This window comes from Trachurus japonicus, chromosome 12, assembly GCF_045865225.1.
Source record: "Trachurus japonicus isolate A0001 chromosome 12, Traja_1.0".
In the NCBI taxonomy this organism is placed as follows: Eukaryota; Metazoa; Chordata; class Actinopteri; order Carangiformes; family Carangidae; genus Trachurus; species Trachurus japonicus.
In genome coordinates, this window is record NC_140918.1 from 1992524 (window position 1) to 2009426 (window position 16903).

At 45.7% G+C, this 16903-nt stretch overlaps 1 protein-coding gene across 1 annotated transcript in view; it reads right to left on the reverse strand.

Moving 5' to 3' along the window:
• Positions 1–10915, reverse strand: part of LOC146976787 (polyubiquitin-like) — a 40270-nt gene extending 29355 nt beyond the window's left edge. Inside the window, exon 1 of the mRNA XM_085792580.1 lies at positions 10682–10915. Coding sequence (XP_085648706.1) covers positions 10682–10891 — 210 coding nt within the window. The 5' untranslated portion in view covers positions 10892–10915. The remainder of the gene's footprint in view (positions 1–10681) is intronic.
• Between the last annotated feature and the right edge of the window lie 5988 nt (positions 10916–16903).

Genomic DNA, 16903 nt, shown 5'->3' on the forward strand with positions numbered 1-16903 from the left:
AAAAAAAACTAGAGATGCAACTTTGAGGCTTAATTTCTCCAAAATTATACAGTAAAATTGTTTGATAATGACTGTGGAAGTAGCCAGGGTGGTCCTGAAGTCACCTGTAGCAAGTATTGCCAGAACTTATGGGCCAAAGTCATGTTACTGTACAGTAAAAATGGAGTATGAGGCACTTTTCCCGTAAAGAAAAAAACAAAAAAACTAGAGATGCAACTTTGAGGTTTAATTTCCCCAAAATGGTACAGTAAAATTGTTTGATAATGACTGTGGAAGTAGCCAGGGTGGTCCTGAAGTCACCTGTACCAAGTATTGCCAGAACTTATGGGCCAAAGTTATGTTATTGTACAGTAAAAATGGAGTATAAGGCATTTTTCCTGTTTAAAAAAAACTGAGATGCAACTTTGAGGCTTAATTTCTCCAAAATTATACAGTAAAATTGTTTGATAATGACTGTGGAAGTAGCCAGGGTGGTCCTGAAGTCACCTGTACCAAGTATTGCCAGAACTTATGGGCCAAAGTCATGTTACTGTACAGTAAAAATGGAGTATGAGGCACTTTTCCCGTAAAGAAAAAAACAAAAAAACTAGAGATGCAACTTTGAGGCTTAATTTCTCCAAAATGATACAGTAAAATTGTTTGATAATGACTGTGGAAGTAGCCAGGGTGGTCCTGAAGTCACCTGTACCAAGTATTGCCAGAACTTATGGGCCAAAGTTATGTTATTGTACAGTAAAAATGGAGTATGAGGCACTTTTCCCGTAAAGAAAAAAACAAAAAAACTAGAGATGCAACTTTGAGGTTTAATTTCCCCAAAATGGTACAGTAAAATTGTTTGATAATGACTGTGGAAGTAGCCAGGGTGGTCCTGAAGTCACCTGTACCAAGTATTGCCAGAACTTATGGGCCAAAGTCATGTTATTGTACAGTAAAAATGGAGTATAAGGCATTTTTCCTGTTTAAAAAAAACTGAGATGCAACTTTGAGGCTTAATTTCTCCAAAATTATACAGTAAAATTGTTTGATAATGACTGTGGAAGTAGCCAGGGTGGTCCTGAAGTCACCTGTACCAAGTATTGCCAGAACTTATGGGCCAAAGTCATGTTACTGTACAGTAAAAATGGAGTATGAGGCACTTTTCCCGTAAAGAAAAAAACAAAAAAACTAGAGATGCAACTTTGAGGTTTAATTTCTCCAAAATTATACAGTAAAATTGTTTGATAATGACTGTGGAAGTAGCCAGGGTGGTCCTGAAGTCACCTGTACCAAGTATTGCCAGAACTTATGGGCCAAAGTTATGTTATTGTACAGTAAAAATGGAGTATGAGGCACTTTTCCTGTTTAAAAAAAACTGAGATGCAACTTTGAGGTTTAATTTCTCCAAAATGATACAGTAAAATTGTTTGATAATGACTGTGGAAGTAGCCAGGGTGGTCCTGAAGTCACCTGTACCAAGTATTGCCAGAACTTATGGGCCAAAGTCATGTTACTGTACAGTAAAAATGGAGTATAAGGCATTTTTCCTGTTTAAAAAAAACTGAGATGCAACTTTGAGGCTTAATTTCTCCAAAATTATACAGTAAAATTGTTTGATAATGACTGTGGAAGTAGCCAGGGTGGTCCTGAAGTCACCTGTACCAAGTATTGCCAGAACTTATGGGCCAAAGTCATGTTATTGTACAGTAAAAATGGAGTATGAGGCACTTTTCCCGTAAAGAAAAAAACAAAAAAACTAGAGATGCAACTTTGAGGTTTAATTTACCCAAAATGATACAGTAAAATTGTTTGATAATGACTGTGGAAGTAGCCAGGGTGGTCCTGAAGTCACCTGTACCAAGTATTGCCAGAACTTATGGGCCAAAGTCATGTTATTGTACAGTAAAAATGGAGTATAAGGCATTTTTCCTGTTTAAAAAAAACTGAGATGCAACTTTGAGGCTTAATTTCTCCAAAATGATACAGTAAAATTGTTTGATAATGACTGTGGAAGTAGCCAGGGTGGTCCTGAAGTCACCTGTACCAAGTATTGCCAGAACTTATGGGCCAAAGTCATGTTACTGTACAGTAAAAATGGAGTATGAGGCACTTTTCCTGTAAAGGAAAAAACAAAAAAACTAGAGATGCAACTTTGAGGTTTAATTTCCCCAAAATGGTACAGTAAAATTGTTTGATAATGACTGTGGAAGTAGCCAGGGTGGTCCTGAAGTCACCTTAACCAAGTATTGCCAGAACTTATGGGCCAAAGTCATGTTACTGTACAGTAAAAATGGAGTATAAGGCACTTTTCCTGTTTAAAATTCATAAGGCCCTGTTAGGTAGGTACACGGGAACACACACACACACACACACACACACACACGGGAACACACACACACGGGAACACACACACACACACACACACACACACACACACACACACACACACACACACACACACACACACACACACACACACACACCTTGCCTTTGTATTATCCGCGTCTTACTTTGAAAACCGGAAGTCATCTCGCTTGGTTCTGAACTAGCGTTAGCTTCGTCAGTGGACTCGGAGAATTTACCGTAAGTTCTATGATACGGGCGCAGTTCAAATGTTTGTGCGGCTGACTTGACTCCGCGAGGAAGAACGACGGCTCACTTGACCGCAGTGTTTATTAGTATATTAATGATAACTGCCCTTGTTTTGATTCTACTTCTTGAAAAAAAACAACAAAAAAAAAAGGAGGAGGAGGAGGAGGAGGAGGAGCGGAAGAGCGGTAGAGCCGTTAAGCGGCGTTCACACCGAATGCGATAGACGCGAATATAATCGCGCCAGACGCTTCATTCGCTCCGCTTGGTCATTTTGGATCATTCGCGTCCATCGCGTCATTCGCGCTAGACGCTCCGCCCGTTCATTTGAAAACCGGTGATCTCAACCTGCTCTCTTTCCACGTCGATCGTGGCTGATATCACCACCGTTGCTGCACTGTACTACTGCTGTACAAGTCTCAGAAACACCAGAAAACCACCGCCGTCGTGTCTGGGTTCATTGTGTGTGTGTGTGTGTGTGTGTGTTTTTTTTTTTTGTTCACTCTGTGTAGAAGACGGCAGCGGTGCCACACACAGCTCAAATACAATCAGCTTCTCCTTCATGTTGTTCTGAGTGTAAACAACCGTACAGAGAAGTGACGTCGTCGGCTTGAACTCGTCGCTGATTGGATGTCACGGCGCGATGCCGCCTGAAAAGTTCAATATTTTCAACTTTATTCGCGCCGCTTCAGACGCGCCGCTTCATTCGCGCCGCGTCTCATCGCTCCAGACGCTCCATTCGCGCCGCCTCCGCCTGAATCGCGTGTCATCGCGCCATTTACATTGATTTTCAATGTAGAGTTGCCGCTCCATTCGCGTCTATCGCGTTCGGTGTGAACGCCGCTTTACAAGCGGCACTTTTAAATGTTTAACGTCCGGCCGTTGTTTACGTTCGGCCGTTGTTTACGTTCGGATCAGGAAATGCTCTGAAGGCTAGACCGTCCCATTTACCGACCGTTGATGCAGCCGACGGAGGAGCCTCCGAAGCCGTTTCCTCCGGAGACCGCGTAGGCTGGGTCCTCCGAAGGCTGCAGCCCCTGAATTGGGACACAGCTATAGACTCCACCACCGGGTCTCTCCCTCTTTCACTTTTCTCCTCCATTTCCTTCAGCTTGTCTCCAGTAAACTCGGTCTTAAACTGATAGTGGCGCCGATGGAAATGAAACCAATCGTTGTTGTTGTTGTCAAAAACTCAGCCCTGTTATCCCTTCTGTGATGTCTGCTTCACTATATGTTACAGTCTCTTCCAGCAACGAACGTCGTCCTGATCTCGCGTGTGACGTTGCGTCTAATCTCGCGCTTGTTTACGTGATTCTCTCCCGCAAATATATAAAGTTAGAAACGCCCAATTCCGTTCATTTCCCTGTGAACACTCGATAATAACTTTTATAAACTGATAGGCCAGATACATATGAACTTTGGCTGCATTATATGGAGTAATACACACACATTCATCCTTGAGCTGCGGGACTCTACTTTACTCGGTAATCGCTTGAATGCCAACTGACTACCTGTAACCATGGCAGTAACAGGCAGACATCACAGAAGGGACAATACGGAAAGTGAAAAAGGGAGACCTGCGGTTGAGTCTATGTGCTGGAAATGGGGGAATCAAGTGGTCAGTGTGGTCACTGCCTGTCGGTGGCTGCTGAAACCAGATGTCTGTGCTGAAACCAGATGTCTGTGCTGAAACCAGATGTCTGTGCTGAAACCAGATGTCTGTGCTGAAACCAGATGTTTGTGCTGCCAGTCAGACTCAGACGTGTGTTGTCAGTGCCTGGACTCTATGCTGGACGCAGAAAGTTGCTGAATAAGTATAAGTGGGCCGGGTTCACACTGGACGCCGAAGCGCCGCGACGCGGAGCGGCCGCGGAAATCGCGCGCGAGCCGCGTCCCTCCAGTTCACACCAGACGCTGATTTCTCCGCAGCGGTCGCGAGCGCCTCTGCTCCTCAGCTGTTGTTTACTCACATTCAGAGCTGTGTTTTTTACATCATGGATAAGTAAATAACCTCATATAATTATAACACTGTGTGCTGTGGGTCAAACAACTCCCTGTACTTCACTTCCAAGATTAATTTCACGTCCTCCTTCACTTTACAACAACTCGTCTCTGCCTCTCTCTTTCTCTCTCTCTTTCCCTGTTTGTTTGTGTGTTTTGACCCCCCCTCCTCCTCCCTGCAGCCAGCCCACTCCGTGTCTCCCTATCCTGTGTGTGTGTGTTTTCATCTCTCTTGTTCTCTGTTGAGTCTGACAAATATAAATACGGTCGCATTTGTCAATCGCGGTATTTTATTTTGAAAATCGCTTTTATTTTGAAAATTGACCGGATTCTCTCGTGTTTCTTTGTGTGACTTCCTGCCAGAATTGACGCGGTCGGCCGCGGCTCGCGCACAAAATAGAGCAGACGCCGAAACCGGCGCTCCACGGTGCGAGCCGACCGCGGAGGACCGCGACGCTCCGCGTCTAGTCTGAACTACAACACCAGTTAACGAGGGCGCCGAATGGAAGCGGACTCCGCTCCGCGGCTATTCGCGGCGCTTCGGCGTCCGGTGTGAACCCGGCGTAAGTGGAGGAGAGTGGGTGAGTTGTTTTGGTCTCTTTTCAATAGAAACCAGGCTAAGCTAAACGATGTTTGATGCCTTGTATTACGTGCTGGGACCCTGTTTATACTGTTGATGACGATTGGTGCTGTTCTGAGCATTATTTGTGGCTATAGGTGGCTTTGTGATCGATTGATAGTGGATCCGTATACTGCGCTGTTTCTTATGGTGTGGTCATTGCTAAAGTTGCTACAACTAGTGAAGCTAACTGTTAGCAGACTTCATCTGAGTCCAAGACACCATGACAACAGAAACGCAGCATTTATCAAACTTTAGCAGGATGTGCTTCAGTTACAACTTAAAGGAACTGAATTTATACTAAATACAAACTTTTATTCCAGCTCAGTTTGGAGGAACTTGTACTGAAACTACTCCACAACATTTATTGTTGTGTAGCTGCAGGAGACGACAAGACAACATTTTATTATGTTGATGAAAAACAGGAACAAGTGAACATTCAGCTGTTGTGATGAACTGACACGTTAATACATTTTAGATCATTATCTCTCTGAGTCCAGGTTTTAGACAAACTCACCTTCAGTGTGTGGAGTGTCAGCAGGTTGGTTTGGTCTGAAGCTGAATCCGATCGTCTCTTCTTCAGTCTGCGGCTCTGTGACGAATAAAGTCTAATAAAGTTGTTCCTGGGACTTTGTCCTCTGTGTTAATAACTAATCTGGTTTATCTCAGGTGAAGCCAGGTGAGGGGGCGGAGCTTTGAAAAAATGACTCCATGTTGAACAACTCAGACCAGATGAATTGTAGAATTATTGTAGAAAAAAATTCAGGACAAAAGTGGTTTAATTTCTCCAGAAATGTTTACACATTTCTAAAATCCTAGAAATAGGTGGTAAAATTTCTAAAAAATAAAAAATAAGAAGGTAATAATTTTCTAGAAACAAGTGGCAAAATTTCTCAAATTTCATTCAAATATCATCCAAGTCAACACTCTCGTGGAAAAATTCAGGGGAAAATTCATGCAAACCGCTGATGCACATTGCCTTCAGGGACAGTTTTTCATCATCAGTCTCTGTATTTCCCTCTAAAACAACTCTGTGTGGTGACGTTGTGTTATTATCTCATAGTGTGGTGAATGTGCAGCTCACAACTTGTCCACCAGAGCGTTGTGGAGTTGTTGGATTGTGTATTTGATTAGTTTGATGAGGGAAACTAAGAAATCCCATAATGAGCCTCCGTAGCGTAGCTCTGAGCAGCTCACGGCTCTGCTCCGCCGTTCTAAAAATAGCTTGCACCGACAATTAAAGGTAACGAACCTACTGCTATGACTATAGGGATTATGGTGATGGGCACAATTTGGGCCAAAATGTTGAACTGTCCCTTTAAAGTGTAACCCCTCCCCCACTGTTCCTCAGCATCACTCTGCACCTGAAGATCTCCTGCCCCCCCTCCCCCGTCCCCTCCCAGACGAGCCTCCTCCTCCTGCCCCTGGGTGACGTCACCGCAGCGTTCCGCCCGCCGTCGCCGCCCCGGGTCCGAATCCAGGTGGAGTCGTCGTCGGCAACACAACAACGACAACAACAGCAACACAGGCCCCGCCCCCTCCCACCTGAGACTCACAGAGACTTGTACAGACATCTGCAGGCTCACTGTGCTGAGACCGTCCTGTAACACAGTGGTTCTCAACGTGGGGTCCGGGGACCCCCAGGGGTCCTTGAGAGGGTTCAAGGGGGTCCCCAACTTTTTCTTGAATTTTTTTTGTAGAAAATCTTTAAAGGGACAACGAGGAGTTTCAATTGGTTATAAAAAAGTCTCATATTAATGTGGATGAATCTCCGTTACCACTTGTTAATGGTCCATTTTAGATAAATCTATGGTTTTGTCTCTATGGTTATTTTGTTATTATTAGTGGTGGTGGAAATGCTGGGCGAGCCGACCAGCGTTTCTTTACCTTCGGTTTCGTGGCGAGTCATGAGAATAACGCCGCCGAATCTCCGTTTATGGTGGGAACTACGACGGTATGTGATCGTCTTCCAACCTCTGACTTTAATTCTTGATGAATGAAAACATGAGTCTGTCTTGCACCGGTCAAAGAATTTCACGGTGCGGAGGCTCATAAATGTAGTGTGGAAACACTTCACTTTAACAAAACTCCTCGTTGTCCCTTTAACTTTTTTTTTTTTTTTTTTGGAGAATTTTTTAACCACCTCTTCCTACAAATGTTTAAACATTTTTGGAGAAATTGTACCACTTTTTTCCAGAAATGTCTCTATAATATATCCAAAAATTCACGCCATTGGCCCAAATTTGAATGTACAAAAAAAGTAAAGTTATTCAGTCTCAGAACAAACATTTGTGTATTTCTGGTGTTTGCTTGAAAATTTTGTCCAATTGGGGTCTGTGGTCTAATTTGTGTCTATTTAGGGGTCCTTGATGTAAAAAAGGTTGAGAACCACTGCTGTAACACACACACACACACACACACACACACAGTCCTGAAACTGTAATAAAACATTTTAAACAGTTGGAGCCGCTCTTTATTTTACATTTAAAACTGATTATTGTAACTGTTTATTAGCCCTTTTCAACATTGCCTTAGCAGTTTCTGCAGTTAATTCAACATTGTTTCAACAATTTCTTCAGCAATGGTGTTCAGCTGATTTCAGCATTCACACGCATTTCCGTTCTTGGAAATGCTTTTTCTAGTTTACATTTATGACACAAAACTGATTATTGTGACCAGCACAGGAATTTCACGAGGGCCCTCGTGCCCGTCCGATTTGGCCTTGTGCCCTTGAAAAAAATATCTGCCCTAAGGCCACAGTGGCCTTGATGCCCCACCCGCACTGCCCCAGTTGATTTTGCGTTTTTTCTCCTTTGCCTCTTTCCTATCAACACGGCTTTGACACCTGCGTCTTTGAAGAAAGAACAATGCGTATTTTAATGCCATTCTGGCAGCATCGTCACCTGGGTTTGATTCGAGCCTGGCATACACCACTCGGGCGGCTATAACAACAGTTTGACGACCAGTCTATCACCGGCCAACCAGGTGACTTCATCAAACACCCCCCACTCGCCGAACCAATCATGTGGCTGGAAAAGAGCCAACTAAGCCACAACTTGTCAACACGTGCTAATGTTTGGGCTGCTACAGCCGTGCAAGTCAGCAGAGGAACACCGCCGGTAAAAAATAGAAAAGAAGAGTTTTGCCTCGGAAGAAAATGTGAAGAAGTCACAGAGAACTCGGATAGATGAGAGTAGCAAATGAGGCCACGCCCCCATTCCGGTCTGGAAACCTCCTGCAATAGCTAATGTTTGTCAGGCAGACAGCTTTATCACGTCGTTTTACCGAAAACATTTAAGATTTAGGCAATGTATGTCCATAAATCCTACCGGAGAATGAGCCCAGTCAGCGGGGAGAGGCGCGGTATATAACTCTGAGTGAAGCCTGTCAATCAACTGCTGCTGTAGTGGAGTGGTTAGAGCAGTTGCCTCGGGTGTGAGCGGCCAGGGATTGAAACCCATAACATGTGTATTTTTTTTCTCCCTTGTATATTAGCCCACACATTGTATGTACAATTTTAGAACAAGCCTTCGGAAAATTTCAAAATAACGTTAGTGGACCTTCGGAATGGCGGTCGCCCCCCCTGAAATGGTTTACCACACAAGCACATGTGGACTAGCCGGTGCCACGGCTTCAGGCCATTTTGTCCATTCTTCGTAGCCTGAAGCCATAAATCTCTTCTTTTCCTGTCCCACTCTCTTAAGGGGAGTAGAAAATCTTATGTTAGGTTTTTTTAAGTTGTTCAGCGAACAATATACCACACAACAACTCTTTGGCATTGTGGTTTTTTGTATTGGCGCCTATGGAACACACTGAGGACTTCTCCTTTGTTTTCACCGGCGAGGGGGCGTGGCCTTTTACGTGACGTAGGGTTACTGTCTTCTGTGGCTGACCGTGAAAAGATGCGTGGTGCGTCATGTTTACATGATCCAATTGAAACTCTGAAGTAACGCTAAACCTTCACAATGGAGACACTTTGCACATTTATTCTGAAATATATGTTATAAACAAATATCTAGACGACATATTTGCACACTTATTCTGAAATATATGGTATATTTAATTTCATTCAGTTTATTTGATAAGGACAATGCAGGTTAACATAGTGACACTTCCACTCATTACAAACAAGTCAATGTGACTAATGTTCTGCAGACAGAGATTATAGCTAATGCTAGTTTCCAACTCCCGTCCCTAGTTAGGCTTTTAGTAGAAAAAAGAAGGTAAGAAGAAAGACATCAAAGTTACATAACAACACTATAAAATGTACAATACATCTAAAATCATACCAAGTCATGACACATTAAAAATGCATACAGTTCTGATTTTGTTTCAACCAGATTTTGACCTTTGTATTAAAAATTCTAATGTCTCGGGTTAGTTTGATTTCGGTCGGTGGTGAATTCCACATCTGGAAACCCTTTATAGAGAAGGCTGATTGCCCAAAGGAGGTCTTCTTACGGCGTGATATTTTACAGTTGCCACTTGCCGTACCCCTGGTGATCCTATCACTATTTTGTCTTCTAAAACAACTACACAGCAAATATCTAGACTACAAATTAGCACATTTATTCTGAAATATATGGTATAAACAAATATCTAGACCACTTACTTTTGCATATATTTTGAAATATATTTCAAAATCAAATATCTTGTTTTACATGTTTGCACATGTATTTCAGAATATAAGTTTATATCATAAAATATTTTGGCAAATATGTCACATATATGTACCTACATGGCCATATATCAGATTTGTGTATGGGAATTGTCACAAGTGTTGGTTGTCACACTCATCATAACTCAGCAACCAGAGGGCCCTGTCGCACGATATTGGTATTGAAATGATCAGAATTGAGAGCAGAGTTCACCTACGTAGTCCTTGCTCTAGTGTGACACTCAACTTTTAGTTGAGAGCATTTCGTTTTTTTCATCCTTGGCCTGTCCAGTCCCTATATCTGCCATCATTGTCTCTCAGAGAGTAGGCCAAGTGACTCAATGCAGTATTGTTCGACCATTATGAATTATTTACTGTAGTTCTACTGTGATTCTATAATGGTTCTTTTCTATGATGTTCTTAATGCTGTGATTTCAGAGTTCTGCATTTGAGGGTTAGGGTTAACAACAAAAAACACAAGTCCCATGTGTCATGTTTATGTTCAGTTTTTTTCATGTCATTTGAATAAAAATTCACTTAAAATTTTAATTCTAAAAATTACTATGATTTTTAAAAATTCTTCCCATTGAAATACACAATCTGACACATTGTGACAACCAACCCCGCAATGGGTTTGGTTGTCACAATGTGTCAGATTGTCTTTGATGATTAATAAATAAATGTTGGAATAAGCTGGAGAAATGAGCAGGATATCTATTGAAACACTTTGAGCTACCTTGCAATGTTGGAATGACTACTCCAGGATGTTTTGATTAGGAGATATTCACGCAAAACTAAAGAATGTGACAACAACCATCCCCAGTCTCCTCTACATGCAGCACCAGGTGGAGGGTGGACTGATACTGGATGTTGTAGTGGGACAGAGTGCGTCTGTTCTTCAGCTGCCTCCCGGCGAAGGTCAGCTGCTGCTGGTCTAGAGGGATGCCCTCCTGGTCCTGGATCATGGCCTTGACCTCCTTGATGGTGTCGCTGGGGTCCACCTCCAGGGTGATGGTCCCATCGGTCGGGGTCTTGACAAAGATCTGCATGCCTCCTCTGAGACGCAGCACCAGGGTGGACTTCTTCTTGATGTTGTAGTGGGACAGAGTGTGTCTGTTCTCCAGCTGCCTCCCAGCGAACATCAGCCTCTGCTGGTCTGGGGGGATTCCCTCCCGGTTCTGGATCATGGCCTTGACGTTCTCGATGGTGTTGTTGGGCCCCACCTCCAGGGTGATGGTCTTACCTGGTGATGGACAAACAGAAACTATCGTGTTGAAATGGTTTGATACAATTAAACATTAAACACCACAGCATTTACACGGAACAATAAAGGGCGAGGCGTCATGAACTGTTGTGTACGTTTAACAAATCAAGCGTAGCGTTAGTTGTGGCAGGCCATGACGTCAAGCTCTGAATCAGCATCAACAGCGTAGCTGTCATCACCGGTGCAGATCAGCTGATGGCTCAGCTGACTCCCCGTGGCTGCTTCCTACTGGGGAACTGCATTCAGAGCGCCGCTATTTAAACTGCTCTAGTCCGACATCACCTCCCTTGCTGCTGCTGCTTCCTCTGCCGGCTTTTTTGCAACCCACCTCCACCTCAGCTCCTCCTGTCATCTGTCATCAACCTCATCATTGTATCTTGTTACAGCCTGGACGCACTGGACGCAGAACCGAAGCGCAGCGCCCTGGAGCGGAGGCAGTTTCAGTTCGGCCACATGTTAACAGGTCTGCCTGGTCGCACATCTCTCGCTGTGGAGCGCAGTGCGCCGCCTGCAGCGCTTCAGATCGGTTCAGTTCTATTTTTCACGCGAGCACCGTCTGTCAAGCTGGATAGACCAGATCGTACCAGACAGGAAGTCTGGCACAGAAAAGGCGAGAGAATCCGGTCAATTTTCAAAATAAAATAAATAAAATGATGATTAATTAAGTTGTTGCTTGTCCGTCTGTAGCCTAGATATTTGTCAGTTGCGTCTGCACACGAGACACACACACACACACACACGTTTAAAATGACATGTGTGTGAGGAAAACCGAGTGAATACGAGTATGGGCGACTGCAGTCGATGTCTGACGGGCGCAGAGAGAGGAGGAGAAGTAGCTCCCTGTGCGACCACCCAAGAGCCTGATAAGGCGCGCGCTCAGCTTCCGCGTGCAGTGCGACCAAGGGGTTGGTTGCTCTGGTCTGTCTGGGTTTTCTTTGCTGCTGCGCTCTCTGCCGTTCATGATGGCTCATGAAGGGCAGGAAGGTGCTCTTCCTGCCTCACGCAAGCGCGTGGAAGAGCAGGGGGTCCCAGAACAGCATCATACCGCAAAATAAAAACTTTTTCCAGCTACACTTGCCTCATAACATCAGTGCTGTATGTCATAAAGCTTTTGCAACAGTGATATAAATACAAAAATTAAAGGGCTGCAACTAACGATTATTTTCATTATCAATTAATCTGTTGATTATTTAAACAATTAAAGCTATGGTCTACGTTTTGAAAGAGGATGAGAAAAATTTGAAAAAAGCACCTCTCACACACCCCCGCCCCTCCCCTCTGAGCTCGTATGGCCCGCCCCTCGGGACCTCCTCGCGACACGCCCCCCCCCCCCCCCTCCCCTCACAGAGCAGAGCGGAGCAGGCAACAAGCCTGCTGCTGCCTGCAGAAACCAAATGCGGCTTTGAATGCGGAGTAAAATGTCATATTCACAGTCACAACTTCCACAATAAAACCAAAGATTACCTGTTCAACATAAACTCAGCACCGCTGCCGCAGCCTGACCGGTCTCTCTGCACTGCGGCGCTGCGGAGCTCCTGGCCCCGACTCTTCCTGCTCCTCTCCCCCAGACACAGGACCCTGTGGCCGGTCACCCAGCGCCAGGAGTCTCCCTGTAGCATGAGGCTGTGCTCGGCGCTAGCCTACTAATAGCGGCGGCGCCAGCCCCGATGCCGCCGCTGTGCACCAGCTGCCGGTAACGAGACGGTGCCAGTACCGTCGTCGCCGTCCCCGGCAACGGGACCACGGCGACCGCTGGTACGAGCAGCGCCGCCATTAGCAGCCGTTAGCACAGCCTCATGCTACAAGGAGACTCCTGGCGCTGGGTGACCGGCCACAGGGTCCTGTGTCTGGGGGAGAGGAGCAGGAAGAGTCGGGGCCTGGAGCTCCGCAGCGCCGCAGTGCAGAGAGACCGGTCAGGCTGCGGCTGGAAGCAGCTGTGTGTCGGGGAGAGGAGGAAGACCAGTAGGTCAGCAGGGCCGGGAACTGCCCATTGGTCCGACCTCCCATTGGTTCGACCTCCCGTTACTCCGACAAAATAGGAGGTCGAACCCGTGGGTGGTCCCGTTAGTTCGAACTGCCATCGCTACTTTGTGACAAGCTCTTCCATTGATAGGAACATGCAGCTTTCTCTCTGCAAAATAACGAGAATTACTGAAAGAGAGAGAGCTCTCATAACAGAAACGCACATCACACACGCGCGGCCCAGAATATCACCATATTCAGTCAGAGAGCCAGATCATGTCAGATCGCGCACAACCATCATAAATGCTGATCAAGATGTGTAAACTGATAATCAAAGCCCCCCCTCCCAGAGTACAGAGTAAAAGAAATACACTTTTTTTTTTCTCTCCCCCCCTCCGCTCGAGTGTGGCTGAACCTGGCCGGCTTGAGCTCACTTCACGGGCGCGAGGCTGCTGCAGCCGCCACTGCTGCTGACAGCAGACTGAGAGAAAAAAAAGTAAATTTGGCTTTGGTTAGGTTCAGGCAATGAAGAAAGGAGTTGGTTAAGTTTAGTAAAAAGACCAGGTAGAGGCTAGACAGGCTGGAAGCATAATGAGCCTTATATGTTATTAATATGAAGTGCTTGTTTTGCAGTTAATTATGCACATGATCCGTTTGATCCCAGAAAGGAAAAAAGGATCAATGCGCAGCCTCTGTTTCCTTTCTGATTGCGTCCGTCTGTCTGTTCGGAGTGGGAGAGAGAGACAGAGAACCCAATCCACCTGTCTGTAATGTAAGTTTGATTTGTGTCAAGGTTTAATTACGGAAACTAAAAGTCGTGCGTAATGACAGCTCCTCGTTGGTGAAACACAATAAACTGCACCTCTTCTTCCACGTGTGTCTTGTTGACAGGTGGAGCCTATATGAATAATGATATAAATGCATAGTGAACGGTAAGAATGGAGAGTTTGACTAATAACTAGTCCAGTTCGAACTAACGAGGACCTCCCATTAGTTCGAACTCTCATTACTCCGATTGTCGGACCAATGGGAGTTCGAACCAATGGGAGGTCGAACTAATGGGAGGTCGAACCAATGGGAGGTCGGACTAATGGGAGGTCGGACTAATGGGAGGTCGGACTAATGGGAGGTCGGACTAATGGGAGGTCGGACTAATGGGAGGTCGGACTAATGGGAGGTCGGACCAGTGCCATGGACCCGCAGGGCCGCGGTGTGCAGGGTGCAGAACACCCCGGTCAGGCTGCGGCTGGAAGCAGCTGTGTGACAGGGAGAGGAGGAAGACCAGGGTAGGTCAGCAGGGCCACGGTGTGCAGGGTGCTGTGTCTGGGGGAGAGGAGCAGGAAGAGTCGGGGCCTGGAGCTCCGCGGTGCAGAGAGACCCGGTCAGGCTGCGGCTGGAAGCAGCTGTGTGTCGGGGAGAGGATCAGGGAGACTCGACGCAGCACCGGTACCGGTAATAACGGCAGCAACACATTCTGTGCTTCTGTACTGTGCTTCTCTGAATCCTAGTGGGGCTTTTTTTCCGCAGACTGACCGGGGGTGGGGGGCAGCAGGGGCTGAATTGGTGGGTTCATGTGTCTGTGGCTGAGCAGCTCAGAGCGGTTACAACTACTTGTAGTTTCTAAGCGGAGGGGGTGGGGACGAGGCGGGTCGAGGAGGAGCAGGAGAGACGAGGGGATAGGATGGAGGGCACGAGCCAGTGGGAGCCGGACGGGGCGCGCGGCGCCCATTGGTCAATTTCTATGCAGGCCCACGGCTGATAGACTGAATGGATTCTTTTGGTTCTTTTTGCTATTTATATTGTGTATATCGGACCACAGGACCATAATCACTGTATAAACAATGTTAATAATAATTACCAATGCTCCAAATCGTAGACCATAGCTTTAATCGATTAGTTGTTTGGTCAATGAAATGTTGAAAAGGTGTTTCTCAAACCACCAGATGACGTCCTCAAATGTCTTGTTTTGTCCACAAATCAAAGAGAAACTCAGTTTATTGTCATAAAGGAACAAAGAAACCAGAAATATTTAAACATTTAAGAAGCTGAAATCTGAGACTTTTGACTTTTTTTTCTTAAGAAAACTACTCAAAATAATTGACGATTAATTTAATAATCAATTATAGTTCCGATTAATTGATGCACAGGGTTTCCCGCAGCGCTTTCCTGTTAAGGCGGCCGCCTTAACAACAAAGAGCTGCCGCCTAAACTAACGTCTTAAAAAAAAAAAAATGTAGCGATATTCGCCGCCGCCGCCGCCCCCGGTCGGACGATGGCCGCATCCTCTCACACCAGTGTTGGGCAGTAGCGACGTTACTACAAGTAGCGGCGTTAGTAACTTAACTACATTTCTCAGTAGCGTGGTCGTAGCGTCGCTGTTTTCTACATCAAATAGCTTTTCAGTAGTTAAGCTATTTAATTGATCAGTAGCGCGGTAGCGTCCACAGAAGCTACATTTCCCCAGGCATTTCTAGACCTTAAACGCACCGCTTCCATGTGACGTAATGTACGTATCTGTTGATGCCCATCTGCTGCAGCGGAGCGCAGCACGCAGCAGGTGACAGAGGAGGAGGGATAGTTAAGTTAGTGAATCAGAGCCGTAGCTGGACAACTTTATCGCTGCACAGCGACCGCGCGCACCGTTGCACGTCGCTCCAAGAGCCCGGTGCGTCCTGTCTGCAGCGGAGACACGGCCACTAGAGGGCTGAGTGAGGGGACCGTTCCTGTAGGAACGCGCCTTTTAATGAATCAAACCAAACACCCTGAACAGTATGCTGAGTAGAGAGGGAGAGACGGCTGCAGCAGTTAAAACGAAAGCTCCTCGTCCCAGCATGTCGCCCACTCCGTCCGTGGCCGACGTCTTTTAAAACAGTGTTTCCCAACCTTGGGGTCGGGACCCCACGTGGGGTCGCCTGAGATTCAAATGAGGTCGCTTGAAATGTCTAGTAGCCTAATTGATGAATTTAAAAAAAATCTGACCAAGAAAGGTTAGGAACCACTGTTTGAAAAGACACTTGGGTTTTTTTGGAATGTACTTGCATAGATCTTTCAGCACTCACAATGGGCCGATATAAATGAAAAACTTTATTTAACTTCTAAAAAAAATAGCTTTGATGTAGCTAAGCTACTTTTGTCATTTTATTGTAGCGTAGCTTGCTACATTTCTCTGGTGGGTAGCTTCAGTGTAGTGAAGCTTCATTTCATGTAGAGTAACTTGTAGCTTAGCTCACTACATTTTCCAAGTAGCTTGCCCAACACTGTCTCACACACATACACACCACAGAGAAGCGTGCATGCATAACAGCAGCGCGTGTTGAAAGCGAAACTTAATACGGCGCGGCGCGGCGCGTCCCCCCCCCCCCCGACGATCGACCCCCCCCCCGTCGACAGGTCAGACACCACCTTAACTAACAAATTTTCTGGGGGAAACACTGATGCACCTCTAACTGCAAGTGTGTAACTGTGTGGTTGTCTAATCTTGTACTAATCTTACCTATGTCGCACTCTCTGGTTGTTAATCAATGAAACTATCACTACTCTCCTCTGTCAAACCCACCAAGGTCAGCGTGGTTTTGAAAACTCGACTCTGAACTGATATGATCGATACATGTGAATGAAGTGTAAATTGGAAAGTCACGTGATTTCACACGGTGAAACGAGGCATCGAAACATCTATTTCTGCTTTGAAAGAACGATACCGTGCCGAATCGTAACATCTCTGGTCTTACCGGTCGGGGTCTTGACGAAGATCAGTATCGGCATCCTTCTTCTTCTTCTTATTCTTCTTCTTCTTCTTCCTCCTCCTCTGAGACGCAGCACCAGGTGGAGGATGGAC